General features: G+C 43.3%; 1 protein-coding gene across 1 annotated transcript; it reads left to right on the plus strand.

Annotated features, from left to right (window-relative positions):
• Positions 1-698: 698 nt before the first annotated feature.
• Dgke (diacylglycerol kinase epsilon) lies at positions 699-23016 on the plus strand. The gene is made up of 11 exons (XM_038327297.1): positions 699-1156; positions 5057-5216; positions 7454-7573; positions 9150-9293; positions 9758-9915; positions 10530-10581; positions 12066-12179; positions 15769-15840; positions 18220-18347; positions 19426-19537; positions 19816-23016. Exons 1-11 carry the CDS (start codon positions 699-701, stop codon positions 19993-19995), a joined length of 1698 nt encoding a protein of 565 aa, XP_038183225.1. The 3' UTR covers positions 19996-23016.
• The last annotated feature ends 217 nt before the right edge of the window (positions 23017-23233 follow it).

The raw sequence follows: 23233 nt of genomic DNA on the forward strand, positions 1-23233 counted from the left end.
AAAGTTTGCGAAATCTCATTCCACACAATAAATGTGTACTTTCAGGGTCTTCGCTTTCAGGGTGCTCATCCTTTTCAATGCAGTCTTTCAACATTCCTGCCCACCTCCAGTCTCCGCCTCGCCCCCAGATCTGGCTCCGCCCTCATACCTGACCCCTCCCACTCAAGGGCCGCGGGCCCCGCCCTACATCCCGTCCCGCCTATAGATGCGCTTTATCTACACAGGCCCCGCCCTTCTTTAGCTCCGCCCACCAGCGGAATGCGCCGCCATAGGCCTTATCCTATCCGACTCCGCCCACTCCCTGGGAGGGTCAGGCCCCGCCCATCCCTCACCGCAGAGGGCCGGCGTGCGGACTGCGCAGGTGCGCGCCACAGGCGCGGCTTCCTCACCCCACGCAGATCTGGCTATGTGAGGGTGGGACGGCGATCGCGGGCTTGACTGCAGGTAGAACCCGGGGCCGCGCCAGCCATCGGAGGTCTCAGAGACCTCGCGAGAAGGGCGCGGGCGAGGCCCCGCGGGACGGCCGTTGCGAGCGCGGTGGCGGCGGGCCTGGCCTGTGCTGGACGGAGCCCGCGAGTGTGGGCCCGGGGGAGCCGAGGCCGCGCGCTGTGAAGGCGAGCCGCAGCCCCACGCTGTGAGTCCTAAAGGCGAGCCCTCTGGACCTGGCCGCTCCCTAGGCCACGCCCCAGCCTGGGAAGATGGAGGGGGACCGGCGGACCAGTCCGCCCAGCCAGAGCCTGCTTCCCGATGGCCACTTGGTCCTATGGACGCTGTTCTCCGTGCTGCTGCCGGTGTTCATCACCTTCTGGTGTAGCCTTCAGCGGTCGCGCCGGCAACTGCATCGCAGGGACATCTTCCGCAAGAGCAAGCACTGCTGGCGTGACACCGACCTGTTCAGCCACCCCACCTACTGCTGCGTGTGCGCGCAGCACATCCTTCAAGGAGCCTTCTGCGACTGCTGCGGGCTCCGCGTGGACGAGGGCTGCCTCAAGAAGGCGGACAAGCGCTTCCCGTGCAAGGAGATCATGCTCAAGAACGACGGCCGGGCCACAGATGCCATGCCTCACCACTGGATCCGCGGCAACGTGCCCCTATGCTCTTACTGTGTTGTCTGCAAGCAGCAGTGCGGCAGCCAGCCTAAGCTCTGCGATTACAGGTATGGCCTTTGTGTATGGAGGGGGCGGAGGCGGGCAGGATTGCAAACACTCGCTCGAGAGACCTAAATTCATCGCAGCAAATGGCCTAAACCGCTCACTCACGAGTATCCCTGGCGTTCCCCGGCAGACCCCCTTTAGATGCTTTGTTTTCGCGTTTTGGAGATGGGGGTCTCCTATAGCCCATGCTGGCCTCAAACTTTTTGGATAACAGAGGATGACCTCGATCTTTAGATCCTTCTGCCTTCACCTCCCCCGTGCTGAGATGACAGGCCAGTTCAAGAGGTGCTGGGGATCTAACCCAAAGCCCCTGAACGTGTTTCTCAAGTACTCTGCCAACCGAACTCTGCCACCACCTCCCCATCCCTGCCAGGGCTCTTAATTTTCATCAAAGGCCTCATAATTGCCGCCTGCCTTGTGGCTACTCTGTAGCACCCCATTTTATATAAGGAAAACTGAAGGGCACACACAGTAACTTTATTCTAGTTACAAGCCAGCTGGCTCTTGGTTTGGAACTATGAAAACAAGGGTTGTCCCAAAGCAGAGCTCTAAGTTTCTTTTGCAAACACAGCTCCTGGTGTCATAGTGAAGTGTTTGACACACAAGACAAAAACGGAGTATTTATTTTATGTTTGCCATTTGTTTATTTGTGTGTGGGAGTGCCCATTTGTAATGAGTTGTATATGTGGGGGTCAGAAGACAGAACTTGGTGGAGTGAGTTCCCTTCCACCGCAGGAGTCCTGCCTCTCTAGCAAGGAATCAGGCTAGGGGGCCTCACCAGCCCTGAAAGGAATATTTCGTTGTCAGACCTTCCAGGTGAGTCACCTGAGTTAAACTGAACGTGTTCTTATGGCTTCCGCACTTACACTGAAGAGTGCGTTTTGCGTGTGGAATGGCGTCTGAACGAGGCTTCTGCGTCGGAGGTCCCTGGACAGCAGTGCTGCCCGGCAGATCATTTGCTCTCGCGTGCTTAACGGTTGAGAAGATTGAAGATAAAACAGGGCAGGATCCCAAGATTTCTAACACCTAGCCTCGTCAGAGCCTTGTCTGGATCTCACTGTGTGACGGGTCTTATTTCCAACAAATAGAAAGTCCCACACATGCTTCCAAGAGCTGAAGCACAAGGTGGTACTAGCTGCTGTGTGCCTCTGTGTGTGGGGAGGCGGGTATGTACACATGAGCACCCAAAGAGGCCACAAGAGGGTGACATGCAGACACACACCCGAGCCGAAGTTGTAGGTAGTTGTAAGCCTCCCACATGGGTGCTGGGAACCAAACTCGGGTCCTTTTCAAGAGCAGTACACATTCTTTAGCTGTTGATCCATCTGTCCATCCTCTCTTTAAAAGGTTTTCAAGACAGGGTTTCTCTGTGTAGCCCTGGCTGTCCTGGAACTAGCTCTATAGACCAGGCTGGACTCATACTCACAGAGATCCGCCTGCCCCTGCCTCCCAGTTCTGGGGTTAAAGGAGTGTACCACTGCTGCCTGGTTGAAAAGGTTTTAACAGGAAAAAAAAAGATTGAATAAGTTATGAAATAGTACATATAATGTAACATTACACGTTTCTTTCTAAACCATTTTTTTAAAAAAAATAGCTTAGGAAAATATGCATGATACCAACTAGGAAGAAATGCAGAGTCCAATACACACAGATTACACTCTTACCTGAAAAGTATCTTGTACTATAAAATTGGGAATATGTCTCCAGAAGAATTGTCGATGGATGCTGTTATTTATACCTTTCTAAGATTCCTAAATTCTCAAGCATAAGTTTTTTGTTTAAAAAAAAAAAACTTTTATTAAAGAAATTCATCAGGCTGGAGAGATGGCTCTGTGGTTAAGAGCACTGACTGCTCCTCCAGAGAACCCAGGTTCAATTCCCAGCACCCACATGGCAGCTCACTCTTGTCTGTAACTACAGTTCCTGGGAATGTAACACCCTCATGCAAAAATTAATGTGAACAAGACATCAGTGCACATACAATAAAATTAAATCTTAAAAAAATCATGAATATATTCTATTTTTTAGAAACTCACACACACACACACACACACACACACAAATAGAGGGTTAATTAGACGTTACAAATAGAGGGTAATTAGACGTTCGTGTCCCTCCCCATCTTTAGTTTCACTTTTCTTCCCAGGGGAAGTTATTAGGAAATATTGCAGTGGTTATCCTGCAGGTTATGTTCAATAATAATATACAATAAGGCCACCATCATGTGTTAGCCTGTGCCAGGAGGCTAAACCTAGACTCAGCCCTTGCTTGGGGTTCTTCAGGAGGCTAGATTTATTTTATATGTGGTGTTCTTCCTGCATGTATGTCTCTGTACCGCTTATGTGTCTGGTACCCCCAAGTGGAAGAGGATGTCAGAGGCCCTGGAACTAGAGTTGCAGATAACTTGTGAGCTACCGTAAGGTGGTTGCTGGGAATCTAACCCAGGTCCTCTACAAGAGTAATAATGCTCTTAATTGCTGAGCCATCTCCCCAGTCCCTGCCCTTGTTTTTTCAACATAACAGTTTTTGGTTTAGGGTTGGCTTTTTTGTTTTGTGTGTTTCGGGGTGGGGGGGGATTGTTTGTTTGTTGTTTTGGTTTCTTTCTCTTTTTTGACACAAGAACAACACTTCTGAATGGGAAATTATCTAACCCTTATGCTTGTCTCTGTGGTGGTGACAGTTTGTTTATATTGCCACATCTGATTAGCTGTGCAGGTGTGAAACCAGGAACTTAAGTAGATCAGTGTCTCATAGTCTTATTTAGCTTAAAAATTGGTGGTGAAATTTGACCCTTTTCCCCGCAAATAAATGTGATATGGGGAAAAATAAATACAATATAGTAGGTTAGAGTTAACTGAGCTGTAGATGGAGGTAGGTAGGTAATAAGAACACTTGACTATCATATACAAATCCTAGCTTCCATCCCTAGCACTGGAGGAAAATTACCCAAACTTGGTGGCACTTGCCTATAGCCCCAGCAGTCTGGAACCTGAGGCATTAGGATTGAGAGTTCAAGGCCAGAGAGGATCAAATAGCAGCATCTTTGCTCAGAAACAGTGATAACATATAGTTATTAGCTGTACGCAGCCAGTAGATGGATGTATTCACATCTACTGTGTAACCTCTATTACAGTTTCTGACGTTAGAAGCCAGTCTTTATAAATGGCATGAGCAAGTTGTGTTATAATTGTCTCATTGTGCAGGTATCTATTTTTAGCCATCAGTAGAACTCTTGAGTAAACAGTAATTTCTTGACAAATCTCAACATCCAAAAGGAGAAAAAAAAAACCTTTAAAATAGAAGACCAGGAGTTAACATCTGGCAGAGAAGTGTTTGTTCCCTCCTAGGTTAGTTAATTCTGTCCTGCTCTGGTGGCCTGCTTTTGCTCAATCAGATCTATCTTATCTGTGAGAGGATTAAATAGCTTAGCAGATTAATAATAGAAAGCCTAAGTCTTGCCAACACTGTTCCCTGCCTGTCGCTGGCACTGGTTCCCAATACAGAGACAAATCTGAATACGCACGCTCTGTCTTTGTTTCAGAAGCAGACATGGAACTGTTTATCTGCTCCTAAAGGAAATGGGATGCTTTCCTCTCTATGTGCAAGTTGACAGCTTTCCAAACCAGACCTGAGGAACTGCAGGTGTCAGACAGGTTTAAACGAAAGCCTACACATTGCTAATTATGGCTGTTGTTCTAGGTGGACCTTATTAGGGGATTGTACATACAGGTGTCTTATCATGATACAAAATTACCCTGAGAAATTGTTTGTTCATTTTTAAAAGCATGATCATTATATTTATTTTTGTGTGGATACACTGTTTTACCTTTTGACAGAAATGTGGTTTGTGGATTAGGAACACGGGTTTACAATGAACTGATGGCTGTTTCTTCTTTCCTCAGGTGCGTTTGGTGCCAGAAAACAGTCCATGACGAGTGCATGAAGAGCAGCTTAAAGAATGAAAAGTGTGACTTTGGAGAATTCAAAAATCTCATCATTCCACCGGGTTATTTAACGTCCATTAACCAGATGCGTAAAGACAAAAAAACAGATTATGAAGCGGTAATTAGTTTATTTACTTTATAAATTTAGTCATTTAAAGTTAGTATATAAGATACTTAATTCTGTGTGTTTGAGAAAAAAATGGGAATGAAGTAAATAAGAGATTAAGGGGTTTAAAATGTCATTATAGGAAGCCATAAAACTGTACTCACGGCCAATCATGATAGCAAACGACTTTAATAGGAGCACTCAGGAGGTAAAGGCAGTAGGACCAAAAGTTTAAGGTCATTATTATAGCAAGTTCTAGAATACATAGCAAAAACTAAGAACCAGGAGCTGGAGAGATGGCTCAGCAGTTAAGAGCTCTGGCTGTTCTTTCAGAGGACTAGGATTTGATTCTCAACATCCACATGGAGACTCAGAACCAGCTATAACTGCAGTACCAAGGGATCCAACACCCTCTGGACATTGCTTTCATATGGTACACAGACATAAATGCAGGCAAAACACCCATACATATAAAACAATAAAAGAGCCTTTAATCACAGTACTTAAGAGGCAGAGGCAGGAGGCAGTTAGATCTCTGTGAGGCCTTGCCTCAAAAGACAAAGAAAAAAATTAGAGATCACAGACAAAAAAAAAAAAAAAAAAAACAAAAAAAACAAAAAAACCTGGCCGGCTAGTATATTCTCAAATACATCTAGAAAAGAAAAACAAGGTCAGAGATCAGAATCCACTCTGCTGATGGCTAAAAGACCATGGACTGTATTAACTGGTGACAGACTCAAATATTAAGGTTGAACATCCCTAACCCAATATCGAAGATCCAGAATTTTAGGTGCCATCATGGTACCACAAGTAGAAAATCCTCCTAATCACAGGACAGGTTGTGGTCAAAATGTAGGAACACTAAAATGTCCTATAAAACTGCCTTTGTGCTGTTTGAAGGTACATACATATGAAACATAATTTCAATTAAATTTGGATCCTGTCTCTAAAGTCACCGCATTATGTATGTACAAACACTCCAAAATAAGAAACACTTCTGCTCGGCGGGTGGTGTTGGAGCAGGTCTTTAATCTCAACACTCTGGAGGCAGAGGCAGGCGGATCTCCGTGAATTCAAGGCCAGCCTGGTCTACATAGCAAGTTCCAGGACATCCAAGGCTGCACAGAAACTCAGTCTCAGAAAAAAAAAAAAAAAAAACAGGGAGAGACATGCTTCTGTTTAAACATTTCAGATAATGGATACTCAACCTATGTAATGGTCCAAGTTTTTGAACATAGCAGTTATGTGGAAATTTATGTAATGACTATTTTGGAAGCAAAATGAGAAAAATCAGTGAAAATTGTTAAGAACCCCATTTTCAACTTAATTTTATACTAATTTGATTTAGCAGTGGCATAAGCTGCTTTATCAACGAGTTCCTCTAAAGTGATTTATTTCATGTGTATTCTTGTCTCCAGAAGACCCAGGTTCAATTCCCAGCTGCCACATAGCAGCTCACACCTGTCTGTACTCCAGCTCCGGATTATCTGACCCTCTGACTTCTGAGGACACTACATACCTACATATACATAATGCACATACATATATGCAGACAAAACACTCAGACACATTAAAAACAAATTTAAAATATGTTAAAAATCGATTAAATTTAATTTCTTAAAAAGAATGACATGGAAAGAATACTGTGGAGATTGGGAAAATGGCTCATTTAGTAAGCACTCGCCATGCAAGCATGAGGACCTAAACTCAGTCCTCAGCATCTGTGTTCGAGGCTGAGCATGGTGCATCCATTTGTAATCCCTGCCTTAGGAAGGCAGTACTGCTGGGGCTTGCTGGCTAGCACACCTACCATAACTGACAAGTTGCATGAGCCGTTGGGAGACCATATTTCAAAAAAGAAGATAGTCTCTCTTGGTAGGTATGTGGCCAACACCTTCCATCTAGCACTTGGGAGATGGGCAGGTTGATTGATTTCTATGAGCCCCAGGCCAACCAAGGCTATATAGTGAGATTCTGTCTCAGGAAAGGAAAGAGGGGGCTTCTGGAGAAAATATCCGAGGGGGTTGTCTCCTCTTTCCATGGAGACTTATGCACACAGGAAGTCTACATTGAGTGAAAGGTCAAGCTGTAAAATCCTCTGCCATTCTCGGGCTTGTTTGTCATTATTGTGTTGATAGTACAGGTATATTTCTCTCAGCAAATTATAGCACCATTGCTACTAAGAAAAGTTTCGTATTTGCCATCTCTCAGACACTACTAACCCTGTTTCGTCCATGTTCATTTATTAGCTGGCTTCTAAGTTTGGAAAGCAGTGGACCCCATTAATAATCCTGGCCAACTCTCGCAGTGGAACTAACATGGGAGAAGGACTGTTGGGAGAGTTTAGGATCCTGTTAAATCCAGTCCAGGTAACTAAAGAGAAAGCCTTGTTTTCTAAGTCTCATTTTTAGCTTTTGTTTTTCCTAAAATGCAATGGTTATTGATGCTTTAAATCACTACCTAGTCATAGGAAAGAATAATAATTGTTAAAAAAAAAAAAAAAAACCTCAAGCCTTTCAAATATATAGCAAAACAAAAGTCACGGCACCCAGCAATCTCATTTCAAGGGAAAGGAAGCCTTATGTCCCACAGAGATTGGGGTACAAATGTCCGATGGTAGTATTAGCCATAATTGCCTAAAAATGGAAGAGCTTGACTCTCCCGTCAGCTGGTGAATGAATAAACATGCTGTGTCTTCATAAAATGGGTACTTTTCAGTGACTGACAGAAACAAACTATATGATAGTAAGTGAACCTAAAGGCACCGCTAAATCAATCAGGGCTGAAGGTATCAATCAGACTGTGTAATTGCTTTCATGTGTCCTGTCCAGAAAGGGCAAATCAATAGAACCAGAGAGTGTACTTCTTGATTGCCTGCTGCTAGAAATGGGAAGTGGCTATAAAGGGACCCTGAGACATCTTATTAAAAAAACAAAACAAACAAAACAAAAAACAAAAGGGTTATGTACTGGATTTTGATAGTAGTTGCACAAACTAAAATCAACTATGTGTTCCTTTTTAGAGAGGAATTTTTTGATAAGGTAAATTAGACCTTTATTTTTTTAGGAGGGGTTCGAGATAAGGTTTTGAGCCTGTCCTGGAACTCACTTTGTAGACCAGGCTGGTCTCAAGCTCATGGAGATCTGCCTGTCTCTGTCTCCCAAGTGCTGGGATCAAAGGCATGTGTCACCACTGCCCAGCTTATACCTTGATTTTTAAAATGGGGGAGGCACACCATTAAAACTGAATGTACATAATCCAAGTATGATGGCACACCCCTACAATCCCAGTACAAGGAGACAGAAGCAGGTTGATCATCCCACCACCCGGCTAGTTTATACCCGAAATAACCACACCAAATTGTATTAATTAAATTACTGTTTGGCCCATTATTTCTAGCCTCTTATTGGCTAACTCTCATGTCTTGATTCAACCCATTTCTAATAATCTGTATGTCACCACGAGCTCATGGTTTACCGGGAAAGATTCAGCATGTCTGACCTGGCAGCTTCATGGCGGGCTGCTCTCTGACTCTGCTTTCTTCCTCCCAGAATTCTGTTCTGTCTTCCCCACCTACCTGAGTTCACCCTATCAACTAGGCCGACTTAACCAATGAAAGTAACACATAGACAGAAGACCCTCCTACACCATTAGCACACTAGAGTTTGTTGTGAAGAGAAAGGAGTCAAATGGTACTGTAGCCTTAGGCTCTCAGTTTGCATTGTATTTCCACATCTGCAGAATCGCACAACTGATTTAGCCTCCTGGGCCCCATGTCCTAGTCAGTAGAATGAGGCTGGTCCCTGCTTTGTAGGTCAGTGTACTGGATGAGCCACAGCAATAGATCGGGCCCTGGGAACTGTCAGGAAACTACATAGAGGACAGTCATCCGCAGGTGAAGGACAGTGTGGGCTGAACATAGTCTCCTTGTTCTTTTATTTTTAGGTGTTCGATGTAACTAAAACGCCCCCGATCAAGGCCCTGCAGCTGTGCACTCTTCTTCCTTATCACTCAGCTCGCGTCCTTGTTTGCGGAGGAGACGGAACTGTGGGCTGGGTCCTCGATGCAGTTGATGAAATGAAGATTAAGGTATCTGTCTTTAAGAACCACTTTAAAGCCGGCAGTGGTGGCACATACCTTTAATCCCAGCACTCAGAGGCAGAGGCATGCAGATCTCTGTGAGTTCGAGGCCAGCCTGGTCTACAAGTGCTAGTTGCAGGCTCCTGAAAAAAAAAAAAAAAAAAAAAAAGAAAAAAGAAAAAAAAAGAACCACTGTAATGGGGGCTGGTGATATGGCTCATTAGTAGAGTGCTTGCCTGGCATGTGTAGGGTCAGTCTCTAGTACCACCCCCAAAAAGAATGAAAGTAACAGGTGACCACTAGATGAAGCCAATTTGGATAGTTAGGAATGAAACACTTGTGATTAAGTAATTAGTGCAACCTACAGTTGTTACATTTTTGTCTTTGTTGCTTTAGTCTTTAAATTTTACAAAATACTATTATGCTACAAATAACCTAAAGAGAAAATCTGCAGTACATCTTCTGTATTCTAGGGACAAGAAAAGTACATTCCACAGGTTGCGGTCTTACCTCTGGGAACAGGCAATGATCTGTCCAATACCCTGGGTTGGGGTACAGGCTATGCTGGAGAAATCCCGGTCGCACAGGTCTTAAGAAATGTAATGGAAGCAGATGGAATCAAGCTAGACCGGTAAGTTACTACTGCTAACTACTAACAAGTCTGTTGCTTGAGTTGGGAGGTATTATTTGTGTAAATGAACAGTGAAGTTGGTCAGGCATGGTGGTCCCAGCATTTGGGAGATGAAGCAGAAGAGAATTGCCATGAATTTGAGGCCAACCTGGGCCATGGAGTTAAGAATTTGTCTCAAGAAACCAAAAACAAGCTAAATGTAATTTAAGTGAAAAGAACTATTATATTAGTTGCACTTATAGCAGATTCTGGTGTCTTGTTTTTAGTATTGTAAATAATCCAGTTATAAATTATGCTAAAATTTGCACACTTACTTAGATGTGGGTACATCCTCAGATGCTTTAAAATAGCATCGAGGGCCGGGCAGTGGTGGCGCACGCCTTTAATCCCAGCACTCAAGAGGCAGGGGCAGTCAGATCTCTGTGAGTTCAAGGCCAGCCTGGTCTACAGAGCAAGTTCTAGTACGGCCAAGGCTATGCTGAAAAACCCTGTCTCGAAAAAACAAAAAAATTAAAAATAAATGACACATAAAATAGCATTGAAATTGTCATCTGTCAACTTATCTAGAATACATAGTTTTTTGGTAAAATATATTTTTAACTTCTTTTTTTTAGATGGAAAGTACAGGTAACAAATAAAGGATACTACAATTTAAGAAAACCCAAGGTACGTTTTTAGTACTTCGGTTGTAAGCAGTTTAGCAAGAGCACACAGAGTGACTGTGGTTCGTTATTCCAGTCAGGCAGGGTGGAGAGATCTGGCATCAAAAGGGAGCTGGGTACAAAGCAGATCATCCATGTGCCTGCCTTACTCACTGAACTGTTGGTTTTGGTTGTTTGAGGTTTTGCTTGTTTTGTTTGTTTCTTGTATTTGGGGAGGTGCTAAGTGAATATTTTGACCACATCCCCAGCCCTCAAGCTGGGCTCTAAAATGTTCTTTGGAAAAGAACAGGTGCACTTAGTTCTGCCCTGGCAGATCTGGTTAATTTGGATCAGCAAAGGAGCATAGGTGAGGGATGTCAGCAAGTAGTTGACATTACAGAGATAGTAGAGAACATTTGTTTACCAGGGATCAAAGTCAGGATCTCCCACACGCTGCCCGAGTGTTCTGCAACTGAGGTACCCACAATCCCAATCTGTATTTTAAGAAAATTTTCTGATGGGGCTGGAGAGAATGCTCAGTGGTTAAGAGCACCGGCTGCTCTTCCAGAGGTCCTGAGTTCAATTCCCAGCAAACATATGATGGCTCACAACCATCTGTAATGAAATCTGGTGCCCTCTTCTGGCGTGTGGGCATACATGCAGGCAGAATGTTGTATGCATAATAAATAAATAAATCTTAAAAAAAAAAAAAAAAAGAAAGAAAAAGAAAATTTTCTGAGATAGTGTGACCATAGCTTACAGACACAAGGAGAGCCTTAAGGATAATTTAGAGAGTTTATTTTCAGTTTAAAGGTGTTTTAAAGTTAAACTGATAAGACTTAGTTAATGATGGCCACAAAAGGAAGAAAGCAAATACATAGCTACTAGAGCTTAATGTTTATGATTAGGTATATGGAAATGATATTAATCAAGAAAATGAGTTACTTGGCATGGCGTCTCAAATGACTGTGGGTATTTAATCAGAGGCTGAAGGTTTGTGTTTTTTACTCACAAGATCCGAGCTAGACATGTAGACTGAAGAATTTAGGCTGAATAGGAAAATACAAACTAAGGGAATAAAGAGTTAAGACCAACAGAATCTGAAAGTTACAAAGAAGATACAGAACAAATACCATGAGAACACAGAAGTGAAAAAACCTGCCTAGAAAATGCAGAGCCTCAGTGGTGGCGCACATCTTTAATCCCAGCTGGAGGCAGAGCAGGCGGATCGCTGTGAGTTTAAAACCAGCCTGCTCTACAGAGAGAGTTCCAGGATAGCCAGGACTGTTACACAGAGAAACTCTGTCTCAAAAAGCTGGGGGGGGGGGGGGGGTGGGTGCAGAGCCATTCCAGATGGGACAAGATGTGGCGTGGAGTCGTGTCTGTAGTTACTAGCCCACAGCTCCACTGCAGTTTCTGATAGTCTGTGAATTTGCAAGAAGAATGTGGACTGGGATTGGCCAGTGGGTGGCGCAGCTGCTGGAGTCACCGCCACTTCCTCTCTCACAGGAGTTCACAATGAACAACTACTTCTCTGTTGGACCTGATGCCCTCATGGCTCTCAATTTTCACGCTCATCGTGAGAAGGCACCGTCTCTGTTTTCCAGCAGAATTCTTAACAAGGTGTGTGGGATAAAATAACATTTCCTGCTTATCGCTGAAGGTACAGTAAAAATCAATAGTTCAGTTATATTCGGCCCTCTTAGATTCTGATCAGACTGACTTAGAGAAACATTCACATGCTCTGCTTTGTGTAGGATTTCAAATTAAGATCCATAAATGTATTTTGTTGACTATAACAAGAGTTTTAAAATTAGAAAGTTGAGATATTTTATTTATATGAAAGTTAATTGGAGTATGTTAACATCTGTCTTAAATAGCTGAAAGGTTTTTTGGGGTTTTTTTGGGGGGGTTGGTTTTTCTAAACAGGGTTCCCCTGTAGCTTTGGAACCTGTCCTGGAACTAGCTCTTGTAGACCAGGCTGGCCTCGAACTCATAGAGATCCACCTGCCTCTGCTTCCCAAGTGCTGGAATTAAAGGCATGCGCCACCACCACCCAGATGGAAGATAATTTTTGGTTAAGTCACTAATAGAGAACTATATTCTGTTGGCGTAGGAAAACCCCACAAGGCAAATGAGGTAAGGAAAGGGGCATGTGTTCCCGTGACTCTTAGACTCTTAACAAAAGTCACTTCAATCCTAGCATGGCTGACCTCTACTCCTTATTTGGTTTGGTTTTCTGTCTTGATTCAGTTTGGTTTGGTTTTTGGGGGGACAGGGTTTCTCTGTATCACAGCTCTGACTGTCCTGGGACTCATTTGTAGACCAGGCTGGTCTCAGACTCACAGAGATCCACCGCCTCTGTCTCCTGAGTGCTGGGATTATAGGCATTCACTACCCCACTTGGCATGTTTGTATTTGATTTGTTATTATTATTGCTTCTGGATTTTTTTTTTTTTGAGTCAGGGTCTCTCTGTGTAGTTCTGGAACTCACTATGTGGACTGGGCTGGCCTTGAATTTGCAGGGATCCACCTGCCTTTGCTGGGATTAAAGGTGTGCTCCACCATACCTGAGTCTGCTTAGCATATTTTTTTCAAGTGACTTGACTGTGAAATACACATTAGTTTATCCTTATTTATGTTTTACAAATAGTTGAAATTTCATACTATTTGTATATGAAATATACACATTTCATGGGGGCATGTCTTTGCATCCTTCATGGTCAGCAGAGAGATGAACTTCAGGAGGCAAGAAGGCAGTTCTGCTCAGCACGACTCAGTACCGGGTGTTGGTTCAGACTTCAGCAGTCTGACCCCAAGTGGTTTGTTTTAGGCATCTTAAGCACAGCACAGTTTGGTGGAAACTGTTCTGGGGATAACTAACTCAGTCCCTCATAAACAACAAAGCATGTATACATCTCCTTGGGAACAAAGTAAGCTAAAAACACACCGGATATGATTCCATTGAAGCTCTTTGTAAAGCCCATAAAGATGGGTTCTATAGATTAACTCAGAAAAACAAACTTAGGGTAAGGGTCTAGGGAGGATCTGGTGCCAGAAAATCTCTGGCCACACAGGTAGTGCAAAGGTCACCAGATTAGCAAACAAGCTTCAGCCTCTGGGCAGAGAACAAGTTTGCATTCCTTCCCCTGAAGAAACAACCCTGTGTGCAGGACTGTGAGCATAGAGACCTCCACGGCCCCAATATTCCTCTCTTTTTATATTTTAAAGAGAATAAATTGTGGCTGTAATAGAGGCGAAGGCTGAGTGCAATACCTACCTACAGTGCTACTCTAGCTATTATAGGCAAGCAGAAGGGAACTGCACGAATAGCAGGGGACCAAGGAAAGGAGAAAGCTATCTTAACCATGATAGTCATTCAGAGGTCACTTGGGAGGAAGATTTTTGTCGTTGTCGTCCCTCCCCCCCCCCCCCCGCCGTGTGTGTGTGTGTGTGTGTGTGTGTGTGTGTGTGTGTGTTTGTTTTGTTTTGAGGGTTTTTGGTGGTTTTTGTTGTTGTTGGTTTTTGTTTGTTTTGGGGGTTTCTTTGGGGGGGAGGTTTGTTGGTTTGTTTGGTTTTTTTGTTTGTTTTTTCAAGACAAGGTTTCTTTGTGTAGTGTTGTCTGTCCTGGAACTCATTCTGTAGACCAGGCTGGCCCAAATTCAGAGAGATTTACCTACATTTGCCTCCTGAATGCTGGGATTAAAGGCGGGTGCCACCACCACCCATCATCATTTATGCAGATTATCAATTTGACGACTGATAGATAATATGAGAGAAATCTGGCATACTAAAGCAGCATGTGCCAGGAAATTGCTGGCACCAAGATTATGCCTGAGCAAAAATTCTCTGTAGTAGCTATGTTTTCTAAAACGGTGGTTCTCAGTTTGCCCATCACTTGATTAACTTCTGCTAATATTGTTGCTATTGTATTAGTACTTTTATTAATCATACAGATCATTTTTTAAATATCTCTTTGTCTTCCAGTGATCACTGCTGGGACTGGTAATAAAAAAAGACATTGTACCAGCAACCATTACAGGATCTAGTTGCAAAAATAATCACAATTTTCAGGGAGAGCTCTTTCACAGACACTGGCTCCCTCTTCTTTATAAAATAATAAGACAGGAGGGGACAGCAGAGATGACTCAGTGGTTAAGGTCACTGGATGCTCTTGCAGAGGACCAGGGTTTGATACCCAACACCCACATGACAGCTCACGACCCTCTCTGACTCCAATTCCAGGGAATCAGATGCTCTGTTTGATTTCTATAGGTACTAAACACACATGTAGTGCATAGACATACATTCAGGCAAAGCACCCACACACATAAAATAAAATCTTTTTTAAAATAGTGTTGCTAAGACAATAAAGACTGCTATTTATACAGTTGGCAACTTCAGTTTTTCTGTCAACCCTTCTATATTCAAAAGTGTTTAGACAATGTTTGCTGGATTTATATGCATTTTCCTTAATAATTTGGAGTACTGGGAAAAAATAGAATTTTCTTATTTCAACGTAGTCTTATACTTTTCGAATAAGAGAGGCAGTATTATTTGAACACAAACCATCCCAACTATATCCCACATTCCCTCTGAAAAACAGAGTAGTTAAACCAAAAAATAATGGGTTTTATTGTCACCTTTAAAGAGAGTGATGATTCTGTAATTCTAACAGAATGGGAGACCTGAGGCAGGAGAATCACCAAAAATCAAGGCCAGTCGACTACATAGTAAGACTCTATCAGAGGAAAAAGAGGGTTCAGAAATGCTGCTCAGCTGCCAGTGCCTCAGTTGCATGTGGCCCTGGGTTTAACCCCCAGCACCTCATAATGCCAGGTGGGGTGACAGCCAACCAACTGTAATCTCAATACCCAAGAGGCAGAGGCAGGAGGATTAGGAGTTCAACCTAAGTATCAAATTTTAGACCAGCCTGGGCTAGATGAGACCCTATCTCCAAAGAGAGACAGTTAGCATGTCGTGTGTCCTGGCCACAGTTCACCTAGACTCCTCCTACCACAGCTGCATGAGGAACTGAAATGCCGGGCGGGTATCAGAAGGGTGTGAACCCGGGTCGCATGCCAGAGGCTTCCCCGTTTCTCTGTCCCTCAGTGTCCAGGCCACCTGGGAAGCAATGGCTTCCAGCATAGCAGGAGTCTTGCTGTACTGTCTTCCTCATGCTTTAATGCTGTATTTTTGTCTATTTTCACAGGCTGTCTATTTATTCTATGGAACTAAAGATTGTTTAGTGCAAGAGTGTAAAGATTTGAATAAAAAAATTGAGGTAAGCTACTAATGCCTTTTCTAAAGATTTCGGTATTGTCTGAATTCTGAAGTTCTTTAACAAATGCTGAGTAGTTTTCTGTAAACATACTTTGTTCATGGATGTTGAGTGTCCGTTCATATGCTAGACACTTGCTTAAGTTGCTTGTTTTTATGTATATGAGTGTTCCACCTGCATATATGTAAGTACACCACCTGTGTGCATGGTGGTCTCAGTGGCCCAAAGAGGGAGCAGTTCCCTTGAGCTAGAGTTCAGGACAGTTGTAAGCTGCCTTATGGGTGACTAGGAACTAAGCCTGGTTTTCTGTGAGAGTAACAGGTGCTCTTAACCAATGAGCCATCTCTTGATGGCCTCCACTTGACTGAATTCTTTATAGTCCTTATTCCTCTAAATTGTCAATGCAAACATATATGTCAGGCATTACTATATTCCCAGAGACAGCAAAACTATTTTAAATTAAGTTATTTTCCTAAGTCACATGGTTCAAGGTCACAGGAACTAGTTATTATTCACAACTTGGACCCTGGTTTGTTTCCAGAATCTGCTTAACTGGTAAGAAGATAACAGATTTACATTTCCTAACACAGTGCAGACTCATCTGAATGCTCATGAAAGTTTAAAAGATTAATTCATGCTTTGTATGATATCTCTTACCATATTAAAGCAAGTAAAAATGTATAAACAGTAAAAATAAGGCATTGTTGACTGTGTATTGTTGCAGACCCCTGACATCACATATAGCGGTTGTGTATCTTCCTTGCTTCTAGAAAGAGTCTGTAATAGCTAACAACAACAGAAACATTAACTAGAGAACCCCAGAACTATTGTAAAATAAGAAGGGGTGGGAATGATAAACGTCTTGAGAAAGAACAGACAGCATGGGCATGCAGTAAGGAGCCTGATGCGCCAGCCCAGAAAGCTGCTGCTGTCCAGCAAACTCTTAGCAGAAAGCCTTTAAGAAGCCACCCAACAGGGAGGGAATTGCAAGAGTCTCCATCAAAGTTTTATTGACTGTGGTGCTGGGAATCAAACCCAGAGCCTACGGAGCCCAGATCCGTATAAGAGAGCTTCACTGCAGAACGTGGCTTGCAGGGAGGAGACGGTGAGAGCCAAGTCCATGACCCATGGCCTATCATAGCAGACTGGAGCTTAAATTCTGCCTCGGGTGCCAGGGTAAGCCAGGGAAGGCTGTAAAGAGGGTGTTGGTTGTGCCAGCTGATGTGTTAGGGTGCATGAGAGGGGAATGAGGCAGGAGTACACAGCCTGTTAGAAACATTTACGGGGGAAGGGAGGGTGGGTTCCACAAATCACTGTCAGGAGCGCAAGACAGGCAGTGTCATCTGGTTTCCTACTGATGGGCAGTGGGGAATCCAGCGCAGATAGTGCCAGGCTCCCAGTTTGGGAATGTAAGGTGCCATGCTCCTTTCTCTATTTTGTACAGAGCAAGGAGCCCAAGTAACTAGTTCTAGGGGATCTAGGCCCTCTTCTGGCCTCCCTGGGCACCAGGCATGCAGGTGGAACACAGACATATAAGTAGGAATTCACACTAAACATAAAGATTTTAAAATATATAAATCTTAAGGGGGAGCCACTGGAGAGATGGCTCAGTGGTTAAGAGCATTGCCTGCTCTTCCAAAGGTCCTGAGTTCAATTCCCAGCAACCACATGGTGGCTCACAACCATCTGTAATGAGGTTTGGTGCCCTCTTCTGGCCTGCAGGCATACAGAATAATGTATACATAATAAATAAATAAATAAATGTTTTTTTTTAAAAAAAGAGAGAGAGAGAGGGAGGAAGGAGGAGGGAGGGGGAAGGAGGTAGTGGAAAAAATGGTGTTGTTGATAACTTGATTAAAAACTGTTACACTTGGGACTGAGGAGATAGCTCAGTTATAAAGGGCTTATACAGCAAGATTAGGCCCATAATTCAGTCCCCAAGGTGGATAGCACCTGGTGAGTGACAATTGAGATTGACCTCCACACGCGTGTGTGCACACACACCAGGAATAAATTAATTAATTAAGAATTGATTCCAATGGCCTGGAGAGATATCTCAGCAATTAAGAGCACTTAGCTGCTCTTGCAGAGGTCCTAAGTTCAATTCCCAGCACCCACTTGGTGGCTCACAACCATCTGATTCCCTCTTCTGGCATATATGAAGACAGCACTCAAACACATAAAATACTTGAATGAACATCTTTTGTAAAAGAATTGATTCCATTGTATGAAGAAAAGGAACAGCCAGGTTGCCTTGCAGGTGCAGAGTTGTCTTCCCCTCGGGCATGTCTCACATCTGAATATGCGTGTTAAAGTCTGAGTTCCGGGTAGATAGGTGTGGAAATAGGGTGCCCTGTAGTAACCACCTACATTTCTTTAAAGCTAGAACTGGATGGTGAGCGAGTTGAACTGCCTAATTTGGAAGGTATTATCGTTCTGAACATTGGCTACTGGGGCGGCGGCTGCAGACTGTGGGAAGGAATGGGAGACGAGACTTACCCTCTAGCCAGGTAGGGATGTTTGCGGTAGTTGGTTGGGCTTGGCAGTGCTTGGTGTGGGTACATGGTCTCACTGTGAAAACCACATTCATCTTGAACTCAGTTTCACACTGCGGCCTCCCTAGAGCTGGATTACAGTTGTTAGTCACCACAGCCAGCTGTAGTCTGGGGTTGTCACTTTACTTAAGTGCTCTGGGGTTTTTGTTTTATTTTGTTTTAGTAAGTTTTCACTTCTATATATGTTAACATATGAACATTAATAAGTTGATGGAATAGGGTGTGATGGTGCTGGGTGCCTTTAATTACATGGATGGATGGGTGGATAGGTGGGTGGGTGGATAGGTGGGTGGGTGGATGGGTGGGTGAGTATTGTAGGAGGCCGTTTGTTTGTTTTCCCAGCCACCCAGACTCCTGAAATAATCTCACAGAAACTATATTATTTAAATCACTGCTTGGCCCATTAGCTCTAGCTTATTATTGGCTAACTCTTAATCTTAATTTAACCCATCTCCATTAATCTGTGTATAACCACGAGATCGTGGCCTACCAGCAAAGTTTCAGCATGTCTGTCTCTGGTGGTGTCTCCATGGCTTCTCCCTTACTCCACCCTCTTCCTCCCTGCATTCAGTTTAGTTTTCCCTGCCCAGCTCTACTCTACCCTGTCACAGGCCTAAGACAGTTTCTTTACTAACCAGTGGTGTTCACAGCATACAGAGGGGAATCCCACATCAGGGGGGCAGATGGATGAGTAGGTAAATAAGTAAATAAATAAACTGATAGCCCATCTTATTAAAAGAGAAACTGCTGCCGGGCGGTGGTGGCGCACGCCTTTAATCCCAGCACTCGGGAGGCAGAGGCAGGCGGATCTCTGTGAGTTCGAGACCAGCCTGGTCTACAAGAGCTAGTTCCAGGACAGGCTCTTAAAAAAAAAAAAAAAGCTGCAGAGAAACCCTGTCTCGAAAAAAACCAAAAAAAAAAAAAAAAAAAAAAAAAAAAAAAAAAGAGAGAGAGAGAGAGAGAGAAACTGCTATCTGTGGATAATTTTATTTCATTGTGTTCTGTAATCCATATTTTCTTATTCCAATGTTAGGCATGATGACGGTTTACTGGAAGTCGTTGGAGTGTATGGGTCTTTCCACTGTGCTCAAATCCAAGTGAAACTGGCAAATCCTTTTCGAATAGGACAAGCACATACGGTGCGGGTAGGTAGCTGACTGTTGCCAAGCTGTGGGTGTGGGGAAGACAGCACGCATCTGTCACTTCCTCTATCTCCATAGACTATAGCAGGGCCTTGCAGGAAGCTGCCAACTAAAGAAATAAAATACCCACTAGAAAAGAATCCCTAAACAGTCTTTCGGTATATGCAGATGAATTTTTGTTTAAAGTCAAAGGTTAAGAACCTGTAGGAGTTAATGGGAGATAGAAATACCTGCCCGTAGTTTCTAGAACTGACATTTTTCTAATTATTTCCTGATTTCAGCTGATTTTGAAGTGCTCGATGATGCCGATGCAGGTGGATGGGGAGCCCTGGGCCCAGGGACCCTGTACTGTCACCATAACGCACAAGACACATGCTTTGATGCTCTGCTTCTCTGGGGAGCAGTCGGATGACGACATCTCAAGTGCCTCGGATCAAGAGGACTTAAAGGAAGCTGAGTAGGAAGAGCTGGAGCAGCAGCTGTCCAGCCGTAGACGCGTGGTCGCCCACGGGAGTGCTGTTCACTCGTCCTCATTCCATTCCTAGTGTAAGGGGTGAGCGCATGTGAACAGCGTTTCCCCAGCTAGACTTCCGTGTCACAGACACGGTCTCTTAGCAGCAAGATCCTCTCACCATTTATTACTAACTTTGGAAGAACACTCAAAGTTGCACGAAGATGAGCTGTTTCTCCTGCCTGGATGAGACGGGCGCCCACTGCAGTGTGCACTGTCTTGAGTGGCAGTTGACAGACAGAGTGAGGATGAGAAGGTCATTTCCCTCTTAGTGTTTGATACAGTGACAACGTAACACGCTAAAAATTAACTTGCTTTCTGAACTGCCGTGGTTAACGCTGGGCTCTCTCCTGCAGTGGGGTTCCTAAGATTTCCCAGCCCCCAAGCCAAATGGACCTACATCCTGATTTCTGGGAGCCCCGAGGAGGACAGAGAAGGAGCAATGACACTTTAAGCTTTCACAGTGGTGTGTTTTCTGTCATTGTTTGTAGGCCTCTGGGTGTTTGTTTCATGACCTTATTGAGCTGAAATGTAAAAATCTTTTTTTTTTAATTGTTTTTGTTTGGGCAGTACTAGGGTTTGAACCTAGGTCCTCTGGAAGGAAGTGTACACAAATGTTCTACTACTGAACTGCACTCCCAGTACAGTGTGTGTGTGCGTGTGTGTGTGGATGTGTCTGTGTGCGTGCGCGTGTGCGTGGGTGGATGGGTCTAAAGTAAGATTAAGAGCACTTTGGGTTGGGAGCTCTATAATTCACCAGCTTCTCTGTTGATTAAAAGGTAGTGTTGACAGGGGGGAACATACACATGAGGGAAGCTTTTGAGTTAGATTAATTATTCAAAGAACAATTCTAGGCTGACTGCCTTCGCATCAAGTGAGCGGTCTTGTTTTAGGAAACACCGCAAGGCTTCAGCAGCATCAGCCTTGGAGAAGGAAGCTCTGCTGAGATGTTTATATCATATTTATTTCAAAGTTAGAAAAATATATATTTTTAACTTAATTTATTATTATCCTTGTGGTATGATCCTTGTGGTTAGAATTTACACTGTATTGTGCAGCTTTAGCTAGTGAAGTGGTCACGTACGTCTGCTGGTCACAGTCACATAGAACTCTCCTTTGGTTTCTATGGCATGTATACTCACTGTGCTCATTTCTCAGACTTGAAAAGGGAAAGCACATGGTGAAGACCTTGGGGTAACAAGCTTGGTTTCATCGCACCTCCACCCTCTGTTGCCAAGGACTTACTGAAAGGCAGTTCCACAGCTCTCCATTAGAGGGTGCTCTTCTGTTGTCAGTGGCCTGCCTCTGTGGTTAGTCACACCCATTGGGCATCTAACCCTGTGTATTTCTGACAAATGGCATGTTTGCACTTGGTGGTCTCGCATGAATTAATTTCTGAAAGACTAGAATCTATTCCCAGAACCACCATTTATCTCCTGTTTAAATGGTTTGTTATGAATCTATAGTCAGTGAATTGCCATAAACTTCAGTCTGAGTCACCTCAGGCCTAGACCATGTGTTTGGAAGGCCAATTTAGTAATGTCTATTAATGCATACATCATCTAAAGTAAATTTTCACTGCTAAATTAACCTCTTCCAGGTGATGCCAAATTCTACCATTGAAAGTGCTCTACAAGTCTATCCCAGCTTCCTCATACACCTTCACTGGATAACTGTAGCCGAGGGCATGCGAGAGTTTGCAGCACTCCCTTGTGAACGGATCCTGTTTGGTGTGTGAGGAACTTCATCCTTAGATTCATGGTCAGGATTGCTAAGGTGTCACCCTCTGAGGCACACTCTTACTTTTACCTGTAATTCATACCGCTCATCTGTAGTGGAAACAAATCATTAATTTGGGGCTATCAATCAAAATACTTCGGGTAAGTCCAGAGATGCCCTAGTTAGAGCAGGCGTGTGTCCCCTTCCCACAGCACACTAGACTGATTTTCTGAGGCCTTGTTCACCCAGATCTCATTCTGCACCTTTCACACCGCACCACGAAATGTACAGTATTGTTCCACAGCTCACACTTTTAGGCGCTAGTTTACCCAGCATTCCAGATAAATGTATAGGCATGTGCCTTGTTTGAATACAATTTGTAAGACTTGGTGTTTGCAAGTTATATATTAGGTAGCGGTAGCTTACATTCCCGGGGTCTGTACTTCACACACTGGGTCACCACGAGATCCTCTGTTCCGTTTAAAGTTGTCTCGATAGCAACATAACTTAACATGTTCTCAGGAAAAATTAGAAACCATCTATTTTCACGTCTCTTGTCTTTTTCTGCCCTGATACATTCCTAATGCCCATAAACTTAATGGCTTAAACACCAAATACCTGGCAGCTCCTCTCGGTCCTTAGGCAGATAGTGTCTAGTGCTTTGTTATATTTAATCAATTCAGAGGCACTTCTGTCTCGAACAGAAGTTGTCCAACAGTGAGGTCACTAAATATAAATGTCTGGATTTTCTGTAACTCTTTGCTGTGAATGTGTAATGTAGCTGATATTTATAAGCATTTTATAGTGAAACTATTTATTTTATTTTTTTAGAGTATGAAATCTGTAGTAGTTGCCTTTTGAACATTTGTGTACCTGGTTGTAACATAGACTGACTCAGAAAAATTCTTATCTGTGCTGTAAACTGGGTGCTTCTGCCAGCATGTCAAAAAGAGGCATTTTCATCTGTAATATAAAGTCAAATATTTCTGATGTACACTGTGGGTTTTTTAATTTGCACTAGTTAGAAAACTTGAAAGATTATGTTAATTTGCACATCAATGTGAACTTATATACATAATCTGACCAGAAAAGTCTATAGAAGATGATTTCATGATACTTTTGTTCAAAATGGTAATTCTGAAGCAAGAAACCAGTGCTTTATATTCAGAAATGCTCTGCTAGTTTCTCTGTGTGTGTTGGGGAGGTTAATTTGATTTTTGTGAATTTCTTTTTTTTAAACTTCTGTACAGTTTAGGACAGGGAATGTTCAATAGACTTTTATTATTATTATTATTATTATTATTATTATTATTATTTAGAAAATGTTTTCTTGTTTGGGTTTCCTGTTTTGCTTTTTTTTGTTGTTTTTTTTTGTTGTTGGGGTTTTTTTTTTTTTTTTTTGCCTAGAAACTTTAAAAAGAAAATAGTTTTGTTGCTTCCTCCCAGTCCTCAGGAAGTCCCATGCTCAG

The sequence above is a fragment of the Arvicola amphibius genome, chromosome 4 (assembly GCF_903992535.2).
Source record: "Arvicola amphibius chromosome 4, mArvAmp1.2, whole genome shotgun sequence".
Classification (NCBI taxonomy): Eukaryota; Metazoa; Chordata; class Mammalia; order Rodentia; family Cricetidae; genus Arvicola; species Arvicola amphibius.